Here is a 16,636-nt window from a genome sequence, read left to right as displayed (position 1 = left end):
CTAAAAAGAATATGGAGCATCCCTTTAGAAAGCGTTAATTGGTGATCTGAAAGTAGTTGAATGTCAGTGCACTTGCTGGAAACAGCAACTAAAACTCACATAAGTGGCATTCCAGTACAGAAGGGTGATATGGCAGCTGCTGCATTACCATGCCTTGAGAAAATCTGAAGATTGTTGTCTTAGCAAATACCAGATGTGGTAACAGGGAACAAAGAAATTGTAATGCCTCATGGAAAGATCAAGCAGCAGTCTTGGGGCTTTAATTTGGAATCCTGGACATAAAGAAGTTGGTGAACTGCTAAATTAGAAAAGGTATTTTTTTTCTCTCTCTCCCTCTGAGATATAGTTTGATATGAGCTGTAGTCCAACATATCTGGATGGGACCAGAGATTGATAAAATTATACTACAGATAGAAAGATATTTTTGGTCTCTGTCATATAGGAGTTGTACTCATCCAGTTAGACTGATTTTCAGGTTCAATAAAAAGATGGAGAACGTCTTCACATAATGTGTAATTAATATATAGAAGGTACAATCAGTGCCTTGAATATTATACTCCATTCTGACAGAGAAGGCTAAATAGCTCACAAAACTACAAACCCCAGCATTCTATAGCATTGGGACATGGTGGTTAAAAGTGGTATCAAAGTGTATTATTCTACAGTACAGATGCAGTCTCAGTCAGTCCCTTTATCTTTCCATCTTTTCTCTCTTCAAGCAACTTCAGCCTTTAATCATCAAGGGGAAGCGATCTTGTTTAAAAGAAACCTTTCCATCCTTTTCTTCTCACTACTTTTTGATTCTATGAGTAAATCAGACAAGTGTATTTTTCTGAAAAGTTTTTTTTTAATTCTTCAAATCCTCAGTAAAATAAATACAGTCCTGGAGCAGAAAGCTCCCATATTTATATATACATAAAATTGAGTAGGGGGGACATAGATGGGGAAGGTTAAAATAGAGACTAGTTAGAGTCTGTTTGTACCAAGGAAAGTTCCACCCCGATATTAGTGCATTACCAGCGAGGGTTTTTGGGGTGGAAGGGATAAATCCCCAAAATCCCAAGCGCTGTAGTGGTCAGCAGGAAGCTGCCCAAAACCCATTCCCCCAGTGATGGGAGACAGTAGCTGGCACCCTCCTCAGAGAGTGACAGAAATAAATACACCCTTTTATATACAAAGCCAGTGTGTCAGACTGGGAGCAGTCCCTTTACAACTAGTTTTTTAAAAAAGAGAGAGAGCGCACACAAGAGAGCACAGGAGCACACAGAGTGCAAGACTGCTCGGCAGCATCTGTGCAGTTAAGGCACTGGGAGGGATGTTGATATGTCCGCACAAACACAAAACTGGACAGCAGGGAACTTTCAGGACGGATCAGCCTGGCTCCCATAGGCTGCAATTGTAGATCGCTGTTACTGAGGAGTAAGCCTCATAGAATTCAGTGAGGTTTACATCTGAATACACATGTTTAGGATTGCACCGTTAAATCAGGCTCAATCTGGGCAGACAGCAGGTCTGAGAATGTCACAAGTCAGTCACTTTGTTCTCTACCAGAGCTGCAATTTGTTGCAAGCGATAGGCTAGTTGCATCCTTTGGCCCAATGGGTCCTCTTCTAGGGCGCTGATTATCTGTAAAAAGGGACACAAAATCAATATACTGGCCAATATCCTGTTAAGAGCCAACGTAATGCTATCCCACTCTGCAAAATAGTGAAAGGAACTGAAACAGGAAAGGGACAGCTGTGCCATCACATCTTTCTGGGAATGCTGCAGACTGTTGTACAACCTGGGGAAATGCTTGTATAAGTAAATCTCAGAAACCTGCTTACACAATCTATAAAAAAGTCCAATCGCTTGTTCGAATTGCATATGAACACTATTGTAAAGCTCCACAGGATTCTTGCCACTGGCTGCCTGTGCCATGCAGAAAACCTCTTTTATTCCCCCTAAAAGCCTTTCTACCCAGCAGGCAACCTCTTTGGAGGAGCTGGATTAGATGGACCTCCCTTCCTTCCCATAGCAACTAGCTTAGTTTTTTCCTCATCTTCCCTTCCCCTGTAACTACAGTGGAATTTTTCACTATACCTTGTCATAATACTTGTTAATATAGTTGTAAAGTTCTTGCAGGGCCACTAGGCAGTTGAGGTCAGAGGAGTATTTCTGTTAAGATAAGACAATGAAAAAAATTAGCTCGAGTTCTTTTTCATGGTATCTGAACCATCTTTGTATTTTACATATTTGTGTGTGTTGTGTGCCTTCAAGTCATTTCAAACTTATGGCAACCCTAAGGCTATCTTGGGGTTTTCTTGGCAAGGTTTATTCAGAAGAGGTTTGCTATTGCCTTCCCATGAGGCTGAGAGCATACATTATCTATATATCTTATCTCTACAACCATCCATGCTCTTAATCATCATATAGACCATTATAGGTTGAGTCTCCCTTATCCAGATTTCTGAAATCTGAAATACTCCAAAAACCAAAAATGTTTTCATGGATGGCTAAGACAGTGATACCTTTGCTTTCTGATGGTTCATTGTACACAAACTTCATTTCATGCACAAAATTATTTAAAACATTTTATAAAATTACCTTCTAGCTATGGCTATATGGTGTACATGAAACATAAATTAATTTTGTGTTTAAACCTGGGTCCCATCTCCAAGACATCTCATTATGTACATGCAAATATTCCAAACTAAAAAAAAAAATCCATAATCCAAAGTGCTTCTGGTCCCATGCATTTTAGATAAGGGAGATTCACCTGCATTTGTATCCACCATGAAGACCGGGAAAATGAGGAATATTTGTGTCACTCCTAGATAATAGTTTCTATTGTGCTGGTGAGTGCTCCTGGATTGATAGAACTAATGAGACTGCTACAGCAGGGTTCTTTGCACATCTATTCAGACATAATCTTAATGAAATATTGTGGTTCACTTCCAGGATTAAAATAATGCTTATCCTTAAACGCACACTTGCACTCTACATCTTGGATGACCAACACGTAGCCTTTCAAATATCACTGGACTACAACTTCCATCATCCCTCACAGACTCTGCTGTCTAGGACTGATGCAAGCTGTTTTTATGGAGCAGATCAGTTTTTAGTTTGTTTTTAACCTATGTATATTTTATGTGATTTTATACTGAATGTAGATGTTTTAATTGTTTTGAATTTTATTGAGATTTTAAATGTTTTATCTGTGATCTGCCTTGGGTCCCTCTGGGGAGAAAGGCGGCATATAAATGAAATAAATAAATATTTTTAATATTACATAAAGGCATCTTTGTCATAATAAACAAGAACCATCAGTCTTGTGAGGCCACAGCTATGGTATGAACATATGAAGCTCAAATACAGATTTAACTGCCTCAGTAAAAACCAGGGCAGAGACCTTGCATTCAGATATCAGCAAGTGACTTGACTCTCAGCAAGTGAAGTGAGCAGATCACTTTTGAATATTGTTTCTCAGATGCCTCTTTACTTTCTTCCATAGCAGTGAATGAAAGCCATTCATGCCTCTAGAGAAAAGCAAAGTACTACAACTGAACATGGTCATGTTGTGACTGGGATCACTGCAAGGGGTGTGTAAAATGTGGTCTTGTGCACCAGAAGAAATAGTGTGCATCAAGTGGGTCTTGCCATATAGATCCATGCTAGCCCTTTCCACACATTAACTTCCCACTCGTTAACAACAATTAGTTTGGTTAAGGGGATAATTCCGTCTTACAGGATTAGTGTAGGTTTACTGAAATATTAGACATGGAGCACTTTCAACACTCTGGAAAATCTATAGAAATGTTAAGTGTTAGGGTTTATTCATGTTACCCCTTTTCACAGGATAAACTGAACCCAGGTTGATATTGGGCTTATGCAGATGGGTGCAGGAAAGATATGGCCCTGTCTATAATAAATGGACTGGAGAACTCTTGGAAACACAATATTCCACTTTCAGTACATGGTCTCGGTCTCTCTCTCTCTCTCTCTTACACACACACACACACACACACACACACACACACACCAAATTCTAGTACATGGACTTTTACAGTCCTTTTCCAACGACTACCATAAGCCGACAAGTGTGTGAATAAGCCTCATTTTCAGTGGACTGGCACATGATGAAGTCATCTTGTAAATGGTCCAAGTCTCATCCAAATCTTGACACAAGAAGCCTTTGTTCAACCCATTTTCTGAAAAAATTTCTAGGATTGGCTGCATCATATCCCAGACATCATCAGAACTGCTTAGTACACAAAATTCCAACGAAAAGGTCAATCCGTGTGTGTGTGTGTGTGTCTGTGTGTAGGGAAGGAGTTGTATAATGTGTAGAGATCTGATGCACTTATTTGTCATATAAAATTTCACTGGTTTAAATCAGCCATGTAAATCAACGTAGACAAGTTTCAGATCAGAGAAACTAGGGTGCAATTTCTTATATATCCTATTTTGGTTCGCAGAATCATGGCTCAAAGAGAGTGGCTGTAATCCCTTACCCCTGAAAGTTCGGTCAGGGCTGAATTCATCTCTTGATAACTGGCAGGAACCGTCTGTCGAATATCAGCATAATACCTGGCCACATAAATAAGAAAGAGGGAGGCAGGCAAGAAGAGGAGAAGGATTAGTGAAGAACTGAGAAGAATGAACAGGAGAAGACAAGATAGCACCTAAGTGCACATAGTCATGAGGAGTTATCCCTTAATGCATCTTCAGCCCCCAATCTTAATTTGCATGCTTAGTAAAGTAAAATGCTATTTATTTCCTTTCACAAAACAATGTCTCGTAATAAGTAAAAACACATGAGCAAGATTGTTTATGTGCCATAGCTCAATGCTATAGAATTCTGGGAACTGTAGTTTTGTGAAACATTTAGCCTTCTCTGTCAAAGAGCTCTGGTATCCGAACAAACTTCAAATCTCAGGATTCCAGAGCATTGAGCCAGGGCAGTTAAAGTGGTGTCAAACTGTACTTTTTCTGCAGTGTAGATGCAGCCTATGATTCTGCAATGTGGGAAATGTTCTAGAACGTAACAGTGAGAAAAAGATCCCTTCTTTGCGATCTTCCCCTGTTCACTGCAGCTTCAAAACCATCTTGCCATGTGTTTTTACTTATTACGAAATACTGGTTTGTGAAAGGAAATAAAGGAGATTTTTAAAGCAGAAACACAGGATCATTTTACCATATTTTTTTTAAAAAAATGCATCTGAAGAAGTAGGCTGAAGTCCATGAAAGCTCATGCTACCAACTTCTTTCTTTCAGTTAGTCTCAAAGGTGCTACAAGAACCTTTTGTGCACCTTTCAAAGATATAGCCGTGTTAGTCTGCAGGATCAGTAGGTAGAGAGATCTTGTTGTAGCACCTCTGAGGCTAACTAAAAAAAGTTGGCAGAATGAGTTTCGTAGACTTAAGTCTACTTCCTCAGATGCAACTGAGGAGTAGACTTAAGTCAATGAAAGCTCATGTACCAACTTCTTTCTTTCACTTGTGTACCTGTATGTTATAGTCTCTGCCACGGGAAGCCTTCCTTTCAATATGAGCAGCTGCTAAGGACAATTTTTCAGTGACAAGCAAAAGCACTCTGCTGGTGGAGCTAACTGAACTACGATAGGAATGAGGTCAGTGGCCAAGCTTTTCCAGCACCTGCCAGCAAAGAAGGAGGCCAAATCTGCCTCGTGCCTGGAGTTTTTGTTGTTTTTATTTGAACCCAGCTCACTCTATGAAGAGAAAGAGAATGTCTCTCCTTATTTGTGAATTGGTGTGGTTTTGTTTCATGACTTTGTATTGCACCATTAATAGTGAATTTATTCTCCAAAGGCCTTCTTCCATCATAAATGTAATCTCAAACTCTCTTTGGATATTTTGAACTTCAACTTGCAAAATGCCTGACCATTAGCTTTCCTGGCAAGGACTTCTGGGAGCTGGGAGGTCCAAAATATCTGGGCAACCAAAGTTTGAGAACTACTGATACAGCCAAAATAGGTTGTCGTTTTTTAAATAAAACATGGCACAAGTGGTATCAGAAGATTTTAAGCAAAAATATTTAGAGGAAGAGGGTCAAAATAGCTGTTGGATACCAAGGATGCTCAGTGGGCAAAGGATGCTAATGGGCTGGAAAGAAAAGAAACTGGATGAAGGGAAGTAATAGAGTGAAACGTTATGAGGCATTCTTAACAGGATGGAAAACTGAAGAAGAGTCCCCCCACATTGCAACCTTTTGTTGTAGGTCCAAGCACTTAATCTCAAAATAATGTATTAAAGCAAGCCAGGGACATCATATTTCAAACTTCATTTCAAACTGTCTTTTTCCCTCCATCTTTTTTTACGTGCGAAGTGGTATACACATATCCATCCATCCCTTTAATTATATCCTGCCTTCCTTTCAAAGTGGGGCTGCAAATAATTAAAAACATACACAATTAAAAATTATGAAATAATAAAATAATTAAAACCATTTAAAATCTTACTTTAAAGTGAAGATGAAAAACAGTTCAGCATTGTAAAAAGCCCCTTTCTTGTTAAAAATCAGTTCCCAAATGATTGATGGAAAAGGAAGGACAAAAGGACAACAAAGAATGAGCCATCCTAGGTTCTCTAGGGAGGATGTTACAAAGTGTGGGAGCAGCCACAGAAAAGGCTTTCACCTGTGTTCCCATCAGCCATGCTGATGGGTAGGATAGAGAAAAATGCCTTCCCTGCAGATCTTAAAGGTTGAGCAAGTTCATATAGGAAGATGATTATTGTTGTTGTGTGCCAAGTCAATTAACTTATGGGGACCCTATCACAAGGTTTTCTGGGGCTGAAAATGTGTGACTCACCTAAGGTCACCCAGTAGATTTCTATGGCCAAGTGGGAAATTGAAGATATGGTCTTTCTAATAGCCTGGGCCTGAGCCATATAGAGATTTATATGATAAACCAGCACTTTGAATAGTGCCTGGGGAAAAAACTGGTGGCCAGTGCATGTGTTGCAAAAAAGGGAGTTATGTATTCCCATTAACCAGCACCCATTAGCAATCTGGCTGCATCTCTTTGGGCCAGTTGAGATTCCTGAACACTCTTCAAAGGCAGACCCACATGGCAGAAATCCAACTAAGGCATGTGTAACCATGGCCAAGTTAGAATTCAAATATACAGCTGTATTAGTCTGTAGAGTCAGTATATAGAGAGGTCTTGTAGCACCCTTGAGACTAACTGAAAGAAAGAAGTGGGCAGCATGAGCGTTCATAGACTTCAGGCTACCTCCTCAGATGCATCTGAGGAGGTAGACGTAAATCTATGTTTATGCTGCCAACTTCTTTCTTCCAGTTAGTCTCAAAGGTGCTACAAGATCTCTCTACATGGCCAAATCACACATCCCAAGGAACATGTGCAGCTGGTGCACTAGCTTTAACTGTGCAAATGCACTCTTAGCCACTCCAGAAACATGAGCATCCAAGGTCAGGGCTGAATCCAGGTATCTTCAGGAGGAGTGTAATCCCATCAAAATAGAAACTATTGTTATTTCTGCAAATGGTACTCAATTTTATATTAAGGAAGTAATGCAAAGGAACTCATCTAGTTTATTAACTGAGGTATACCAGTACAATATAAACATATTATTTTGGGTGTAGAGCTCAGGGCCTCAAGAAGTGTGCCCCAACCTTTTGTTTTCAAGAGAAGAAAGCACTTTCCTTCACCCCCACCCCCATTATGCTCACACTTACTTCTCTACCATCTGTTTATAGTGTGGGATTTCTCTGGCATAGAGCAGTTTGTTGACTGGTGAATCCTGGAGAAAAAGAGAGAAAGCACATAAATAAAAACGAGGGAAAATTGATCAAAAAGCTTCTGTAAAGGACACACAATCTCACAAACTGTATTTCTGCACCCCAATATGCAATGGTGGCTATGTATTTATTTTTCAGCTGCCAAGGCATGAGTTTGAAGAGGGCACTGAGTTTTTTGTCCCAATCGGGAAAGCAGTTCAGTGCCCTGGATTCAGTGCACTGGGACTGGGTTCATGTTCCCACAAGTTGATCTGTTGAGCAAGGTTGCTGCAAGGATAAAAACTGAATAAACCTCAAGCACAAGAAGGTTTCTTGGATAAAGGGCAGGATGCAAATATGGCAAAGCATATAATAAACTTATGAGTCCTCCTACTACAAAGATAAGCAGAGACAGTATATAAAGAGGGTCTTATTGTTTGCCTCACAACTACCTCGTGAGGAAGCTAAAATGGGGAGAGAGACAAAGAGAGAGAAAAAGGCTGGCTTGAATCTGCGTCCCTTTTCCTTTGTGTGAAATCTGTTAGTAAAGGCAGAAAGCAGGGCCTCTTCTACACCATCCCCAGGACTGCAGAACTTTCCCCATACCTTTATTCCTGGCATTTAATAACACTAAAATTGTTATGATTGATTGAACCTTTTGAATATCCATGCCATTCAAAACTAGTTTGCTTTTGTTTGTTTTGAAAAACATTTCTGTTTAACTAAGATTTTAAACTATCAGTCTGGAGCTTATCCCTTTGGCAAATAAGCCAGTTTACCTCTTCCGGCTTCAATTCTGGATCCGGGATGCTCCCGGATGCTATCATACCTAAATCACCACCTATGTACATGGGATACCACCACCTTGATGCATCCTGGGTCAAAGCCTCACTCAGCCAGCCAATTTTTGAAATTGGAAGCTTCCCAACTTTGGCTGAGCGAGACTTTGCCCTGGGATGCATCCAGGCGGCGGCATTTCGGCTAGATCAGTGGCGATTTAGGTATGATAGTCTCAAAATGAATTAATAGTTCCAAAACATTTTACAGCAAAAGTATTTTTTTGGATTTTGTGAAATGGAATTCAATGTTTGCCTTCGTTGGACAGAAAAGTCACGATGTATATTTTTTAAAAAGAGGACGGGACATGTCAATTTTCCTTGACCAAAGCAGTACTTAATGTGAGCAAGGGTTTGGATTCCAAATCCTATTTCAAACGAAAGACCCTGCATAACTGATATAAAGCAAAAAAACAGGGGGGAAGGGTTTCCTCTGAGCATAAGCTCAGTCATGACATGGTCTCACATGTTATGTACAGTCGGCCCTTCTTATACAAGGATTTTTTATACACGGATTCAAGCATACATGGTTTGAAAATGTTCCAAAAAAGTATAAATTTACCTCAATGTTCCATTTTTTATTAGGGACACCATTTTGCTATGTCATTATATTTAATGGGACTTGAGCATACATGGATTTTGTTATACACGGGGGATCTTGGAACCAAACCCCAGCATATAACAAGGGTCCACTGTACATGTCTTTTAATCAATGTGTAGGTCTTGTTGTTCAATGTACATGTCTTTTAATTCAAAGAGCATGACTTCTAGGGAACCTTTAGCCCTGACACATTTCCTGATGTTTTGTTTTAAAAGGTCATTATTTGATTTGTCATTTAATATCTAGCAGGCTTTAATCTTCCCTCACCCCTGCCAAACACATTCCTTAGCAGGCATAAAAGTGCTCCCAACAATAAGGAAAGGGATTGTGTTGCATGCCCAAGGCAAGCTGGTTGTTGCCAGGCTTCTTCTGTAAGAAGAACAAAAAGGAAAGAGAAGCAGGCTTTATAGAGACCTAGTTCTCCCTGAGAAGCTAAACTTATATTTGGGCAAGTCTGCACACCACTTCAGACTCCAGGTGGAGCTCACACAACAGAATTCTCAACACACCCACACACAAATTCCCTGTCCACAAGGATCTCAAGAAGAATGGTTTTAACACAATCATTTTCCCCGACACACTAGTTTTCTTTTTATAGTGTTTGGTTGGTGTAATTGTTTTCTAAGGTGGAGCAGTGTGTGTGTAGCATAATTTCCCATCTGCAGTCTGAAGCTTATTGAGAGATACAGATGTACCACCTTGTTGAAAGATGGTGGAACCATGGAAAGGCATGCTTTCCTCAGGATTGCAAACTGGTTTCATAAAACCATTAAAACAAAACAAGAAGTTTACTTCAGCCAAAACAAAATGACTTGAAAGACACATACACTACTTTCTGACCTAGTGGGTGGAAGAGTGGAAATCATGACCCTTATCCTAACTTTTCAAAGGGCTGCATAAGCTCATAAAGGCCTTTCAGAGCTTCACTGCTGTCCATTAGTGTTGATGTGTCAAAAGTCAGATACCGTGGGTTCAGAACCTTCTCTGACACCATTCCTTTTGCTATATGTGCAGTAGTGAGGACTCTTGTATATGTAGTGTGCCATGAAGCCATTGTCTTTGTTCATACATCTGCTAATGAATTGGAATTTTAAATACAATTCAATTCAGCGGGTTCTCTTTCTAGTCTTCCTTTGTAATATCCTTGTTCAAGGACTGCAACCTTTACATCCTATACTGTATGTCCAGGAAGACTGAAATGTTCTGCAACTGGTTTTTGGGTGTTGCCATTTTTAAAGTCAGATTTGGGTCCATTGCATAGAGACTGTCCTGTTTGTCCAATATATAGTGTAGAAGGGCTTTGCTGGCATTGTTGCTATGTACCTTTGAATTCTTTCCATCTTATGGCAACCCTATCATAGGATTTTCTTGGCAATGTTTGTTCAGAAGGGGTTTGCCTTTGTCTTTCTCTGAGAAGGCAAACAGGACATAGGAAGGCATATATCACATTGGAGGAAGAACAAGATGTTGCGGGTGATGTTATTGTTCCCAGTAATACTGTTCCTAGAGTAGATGTGGGGACAAAGTTGGCTTATAGGTTTGTGGCAAGTTTTTGCTCTTGTATTACCATCCATGTTATGCCTTCTGTTATAAGTGGGTAACTGTTTAAAATATGGAGCTGACTGTAGGCAAGTTGAGGTCTTCCTGCCAGAACTTGTGAGAGGGTTGCATTATTCTCTCATTTATAACAGGACACATAACGTGGATAGTAATACAAGGACAAGACACTGCCACAAAATCAGATGCAAACTCTGCCCGCATGTTTATTTTGGGAGCAATATTAGAGGCCAAGAACTTTGTGGGTTTATAACCATGAAAGCTCATGCAAAAATCAAAAACAGTTAGTCTTAAATGTGCTGCCACATTCTTCTCCCTCCTTCTCCCATCTTCCTTTTTATGCTACAAGAGACTAACACAGCTACCTCTTTGAAAATTATTATTTGTGTTGCTTTGTTATCTGCTTGAAAGTTTACACCAAATCATGGTGACACCCCCTCATAGGGTTTTCTTGGCAAGATTTATGCAAAGGAGGTTTGTCATTGCCTTCTCTCTAAGGCTGAGACACAATGACTTGACAAGGGCCCCCAATAGATTTCCATGGCTGAGAAGGAAACTGAAAGCCTGGACTCCCAGAGTCCTAGTCCAACACTCAAACCACTACACCATGATGGCTCCCCTGGAAATAGGATTTTCTTGACAAGAGTTACTCAAAGGGGGTTTGTCACTGGCTTCACCTGAGGCTGAGAGACTTGCCAAATGTCACACAATGGATTTCCATGGCCAAGTGGGGATTCAAGCACTGGTCTCTCGTCCAGCACCCAAAGCACTGTACCATACTAGCTCGTTGTTGTTGTTGTTGTTGTTGTTGTTGTGTGTCTCCAAGTCATATTTGATTTATGGAGATCCTAGGGCTACTCTACCATACTGTTTTCTTGGCAGGTTTCTCCAGAGGGAGTTTACAGAATATGACTTGCCCAAGGTTTACAAGGCCAAGCTGGGATTCAAAACCTGGTCTCCAAGGTCATAGTCCAATGCTCAAACCTCTACATGATGCAGGCTCTCAGGAATATAAGCTGCTTGTTGGTTTGAAAAGCAGAAGTCTAAACAGACAAACAAGCGAGCAAACTATTTGTTATTGTTGTTGTTGTGTGCTAGAAAGGGACTCCAGGCAGAATTGCAGAAGCAGGAGAAGAGTTGCTGAGAAAAAGAATGATCTGAACCCCTAATTAAAAACAAAAATGCCTACAACTCAAAAAAGACAGCATCATTAAATGAGCTCTTGATCATGGGGGAAAGGAAGTGAGGAAGGAGAACCACCAGTCCCTTTGAAAGGAGCAAACACAAGGTCTTATTCTGGTTTGACCAGTTCAACAGGTTGTTAGGTGAGACGGGGATTAACCTTTACAGTACAGGGAGCAGCAAAAACTATTTTCTCCCTAACATTCCAGACTTCTTCCTTGTCCCACTCCTGATTTCAAAAGTAGGCTTTGTATGCATACTATTAAACGGATTGAATGGGTCATTTGCATTCAACATAAGCATCAGCCAAGAAGGGGGTAAAAAAAACATTTCCAAAGATGCTTGGGAGTATCTTGAATAGAAAATATTATTGTTCAACATGTTGCAGAGTCAACAGACCTTTCCTTAGGAGCTACAGTATGTATCAGTATGTATGTATAACTCTGTGTGTCCATGTCTGCGTGTTCAAAGAAATCGTTTTCAGATACCCTGAAAATCAAGGTTGAAAATCTCATCCTGCACATATGTTTAAAGCTGTATCATCTGTTTTACGGTGATTTACTACCTTTTTGTTTTATGACTGTATTTCACTGTTATTTTAAAAATTTTGTTAATTACTCTGAAAATTTGTGATGACAAATGTCCAAACAAGTGTTTCCAGGAACCAGCTGAACTGGTATAGAACTACAGTGGAGCCTTGTTATACGCTGGGGTTTGGTTCCAAGATCACCCGTGTATAACAAAATCTGTTTATGCTCATGTCCCATTAAATATCATGAAATTTCAAAATGGTGTCCCTCATAAAAAATGGAAAATCAAGGTTTGATATTTGAAATGTATAATTTTTTTGAACATTTGCAAACCGTGGATGCTTGAATCCATGTATAAAAAGTAAGTGTATAAGAAGAACTGACTGTACTGGATATCTAAAGTGGAACTTAATTCTAGTCATATCTCAAGCTTAGAACATAGGAAAAAACAGTGTGTATGTATAAAGCAAACAGGGCATCACTGAGCATATGCAGAGTTTCTCTTGTACATCCCTAAAAAGGGAATGAAGCCTGTGTAATTCCAGAACCATCATTAATATGGTGGAAGTGGAGTTTCTTAGAACAGAAATGATATACCTTCCAAGGTGCTTGGTATTCCATGTCAACATCCCAATAATCTCAGATTTTATTCAACAACAACAATAGCTCAAAAGCACAGATAACTTTGTTGTTGTTGTTGCTTGCCATCAAGTTGTTTGTAACTTATGTAGACCCTAAGGTGAATTTATCATGGGATTTTCTCAGAGATTTGTTCAGAGGGGATTGGCATTGCCTTCCTCTGAGGCTGAGAGAATGTGACTTTCCCAAGGTCACCCAGTGGGTTCCTATGGCCCAGCGGGGATATTAGTCCTGGTTTCCCAAAATCCTGACCCAACATCAAATACTATATCACAATGGCTCTATAAGTAACTTTAAGTGAAATGAAAGCGACTGAGGCATCTAAGGTCTAATCTGCACTGCAGAAACAATGCACTTTGCTACCACTTCTAACTGTTATGGCTCAATGCTATGGGATCCTGGGATTTATAGTTTGTGGTGGCACCAGAGCTCTCTGACTGGGAAAGCTAAATAACTCACAAAACTACAAAACCAAGTCTGAGCCAAGGCAGTTAAAGTGGTGTCAACTGCAGTGCAAATTACACATAAGAAAGGTTTGCCCTGAGGCTTCAATGTCCTACAATGATTTGTGCACGTCTGAAAGAAAATGGCTCAAAATGATGACAGGAAGACAGACTTTGAACACAGACAAGTCAAATTTAGCCTCTCGGATGCCATTTTAAATGTAAAAGTGTCTTTGTTTTAATTTAGGGACTGTTTTTAGTCACCATCGTAGTACATTCCTCCACAGAAGGTGAAAAAAATTATAGCTGCTTATTATGCAGAATGAGAAAATGCTCAGATATGGAGAAAGAGAAGATGTTTTGCAATACGTAATGTTAATTGCAGTGCAATTAAAAATGTCTGAATGTTAAAAGGTCTTGTGATTTGGATGGGAATAAAACTATTCCCACACAATCAGCAATACACGTCTTGAAATCAGCAATTTTGTACAAAAGTTTCTAAACAGGATGAAACTACAAGAGGCACCTTGGAACTGAGATGACACTATGGCAATTAAAAACTATATTGAATTCAAAATGCAATTTCACCATATTTGCTGAGCCTTGTGAGAAAGTTTCAAATGTGGCTAGTGTTGCTTATTCAGCACTAGCCATGGTAATGTAGGGAAAAACAGTTGACTACCCCATACTCACTTTCACTGGGACACCACAAAATGCCCAGAGTAGTGCTTGAATGTTGGGATTTCTGCAAGCAGATCAAATGCTCCTGTGGAAGACTGCTTAATATTCAAGTAGAATGGGGCTTAGACAATTTTCCTTGGGCAATTTGGATTGTTTTATTATGCTGTTTTACAAATAGTTTGATATAAGCCTCTCTTGTTCAGGACATCTGTTTAATTGCTCTCTCTTATTATTATGGCAAGTCATAAACTGTGCAGCTAAAACCATGGGCTAGGCCAAAGCATTTTGGTGCTAGAGGTAGGATCTCCAAATGGATAATTAACACTGAGTTCAACGTTGTGTAAATTTCCCCTCCCCAAATAGGTCTCACTGAAATGAACAGGAGAAGCAAAAAAGAACATTTGAGTGGACTATGGTTCCTGTAGATCCAAGCTGTCCATCTTTCACAATGCTGCCCAGTTTAGGAATTGCTGGGATTCTCAATCTTTTTGACTCGCAGAGCCCTATTATCCCAGTTAGGAACTGCTGGGATTCCCAACCTTTTTGACTCGCAGAGCCATGGAGAACAGGTTTGGAACTGCTGCTCTAGGCCACCAAACTCAGTATTGAAGAGCAGTGGCTCTTCAGGGCTTCAGGAAGAACTCTCTCACACACCTACCAAAAAATGCAGGGGACTGGACTTGGAACCTTCTGCATGCCAAGCATGGACTTTACCACCAGAAAACTTATAGGTGACTTAAAGGCACATATAAAAACAACAGCAATAGCAACAGCAGTAGCATTTACATTTCTATACCACTCAATTGTGAACTCAGCACTCTCTAAGCAGTTTACAAATCTGTAAGCCAATTGCCCTCAACAAGTTAGGTACTCATTTTACTGACTTACAAAAGGATGGAAGGCTGAATCAACCTTGGAGCCCTGGAATCATACTCACAACGGTGTGGCTGCAGAACCAGCCAATATTTATATTTATACCAAACTTTATTACAGCCATTTGGCCAGCACAATCAGAACCAGCATTAATCATTGCATCACCAGGGCCCCTCGCCTCACTTTCTGCTAGTACACACACAGGCACTTACCCTGCCAACTTTGTGCTCAGCAGTTGTGCAGGCATCGATGAATGTCTGAGCAATGACACTCAGGTTGGCATCTACATTGTCAGAGACACGGACATCGAAGATGAACTGTGGGTTCTTGAGCGTGTTCACCCAGAAACGCAACAACAGACTAGGGTGGACAGAAAAATAATTTCAAATTGGGTGATTTGCCACCATTCATCCCTCCACCAGCCAGTATTCACACTCGACCACTACCATTCGCTAAGTTTCAACTCCATGCCATCACTATTCATTCCTGGCTCAGTCTGCCTTGCCCATCCCACCTGTTGGTTTTCCAGATGTGCAGTGTCTCTGGCTCGTTGACCCCATGGCGTGCTGCTAGCTCATCCAACAAGTCAAACAGATACTTGACAGCGATTGGTACTGGCCGGTTAACACTCAACACAGCCTGGAAAGCGTCATCTACAAACTTTTGTAATGTTCCCTTTGGGGGAGAAATGGGAGAAAAAGGGATTAGAGAAGAACCCACAAGATCGATAGGAAGCACAAGTTTGAGTGGCAGTGCAGCTCTCCTGTGGACACTAATATGGGCCCCCCTCAAGTAACCCCTTTTGTATAGATAACCAAAAAATTGCTCCTGACTGCCTTCAAGGACAGACTCTCTCAGTTTTCTTCCTTGACACAACCTTAAACTACGTAAACCTTAACCTAAACATTAGGAAGAACTTCCTGATGGTAACAGTTGTTCAACAGTGGAACATGTTGCCTCTAAGTTGGTGGAGTGTCCTTCTTTGGAGGTTTTTAACCAGCGGCTGGATGACCATCTGTTGGGAGTGTTTTGATTTTGTATTCCTATATGGCACAATGGAGTTGGACTGAATTAGAATTCTGTGATTCTTAATGAAACATGTACAACTGTGTTCTCATCTCTAAGAGGAAAATTTTGGGAACATCTGCTAGCCTGTAGAAATTTATTTCTGAATTATCTACATCTGATTTATAATATCTTAAGCATGTCTACTCCCAATCTATTTTCAAAATATAAAATAATGTGAATTGATTTATTTAAGCTTTAGTTCAATGACCTGTAAGCTTCCTCTCCAAAGGCCATAGGCTGAGGCAAGAACAATCCAAACAAGTTTTCACCTGCTATATTGATATGCTACAGACATAACAATTCTTGCCAAGTACTAATATTTAGTATGGGAGAAGTCCATACACACTCATTTAACCCTACTCTAGCCCTTTTAAATTATATTAGAACAAGACCTTAATCCATATTGCATTTACCATAAGGATTAGCCTCTGTATACTCCAAACAAGTAACACCCAGAAACACATCTACAGTATTCTTAATTACTGG

The 16,636-nt window shown here is 40.1% G+C and overlaps 1 protein-coding gene across 2 annotated transcripts in view; it reads right to left on the bottom strand.

Moving 5' to 3' along the window:
* Positions 1-846: 846 nt before the first annotated feature.
* The window catches only part of PLXNB3 (plexin B3), an 81,445-nt gene continuing 65,655 nt past the window's right edge, over positions 847-16,636 (bottom strand). For both annotated transcript variants that reach the window (XM_089486052.1, XM_089486059.1), the window contains 6 exons: positions 15,597-15,757; positions 15,295-15,442; positions 7,699-7,763; positions 4,494-4,569; positions 2,083-2,157; positions 847-1,626 (listed from right to left, as the gene is read on the bottom strand). In XM_089486052.1, the coding sequence (XP_089342178.1) occupies positions 1,522-1,626; positions 2,083-2,157; positions 4,494-4,569; positions 7,699-7,763; positions 15,295-15,442; positions 15,597-15,757 (630 nt within the window). In that variant the 3' untranslated portion in view covers positions 847-1,521. The remainder of the gene's footprint in view (positions 1,627-2,082; positions 2,158-4,493; positions 4,570-7,698; positions 7,764-15,294; positions 15,443-15,596; positions 15,758-16,636) is intronic.

The sequence above is a fragment of the Sceloporus occidentalis genome, unplaced genomic scaffold (genome assembly GCF_023333645.1).
Source record: "Sceloporus occidentalis isolate IW3139 unplaced genomic scaffold, rSceOcc1.0.p SCAF_1, whole genome shotgun sequence".
In the NCBI taxonomy this organism is placed as follows: domain Eukaryota; kingdom Metazoa; phylum Chordata; class Lepidosauria; order Squamata; family Phrynosomatidae; genus Sceloporus; species Sceloporus occidentalis.
The sequence above is the reverse complement of the archived record's forward strand: the minus strand, read 5'-3'. Positions and strand labels throughout refer to the sequence as shown.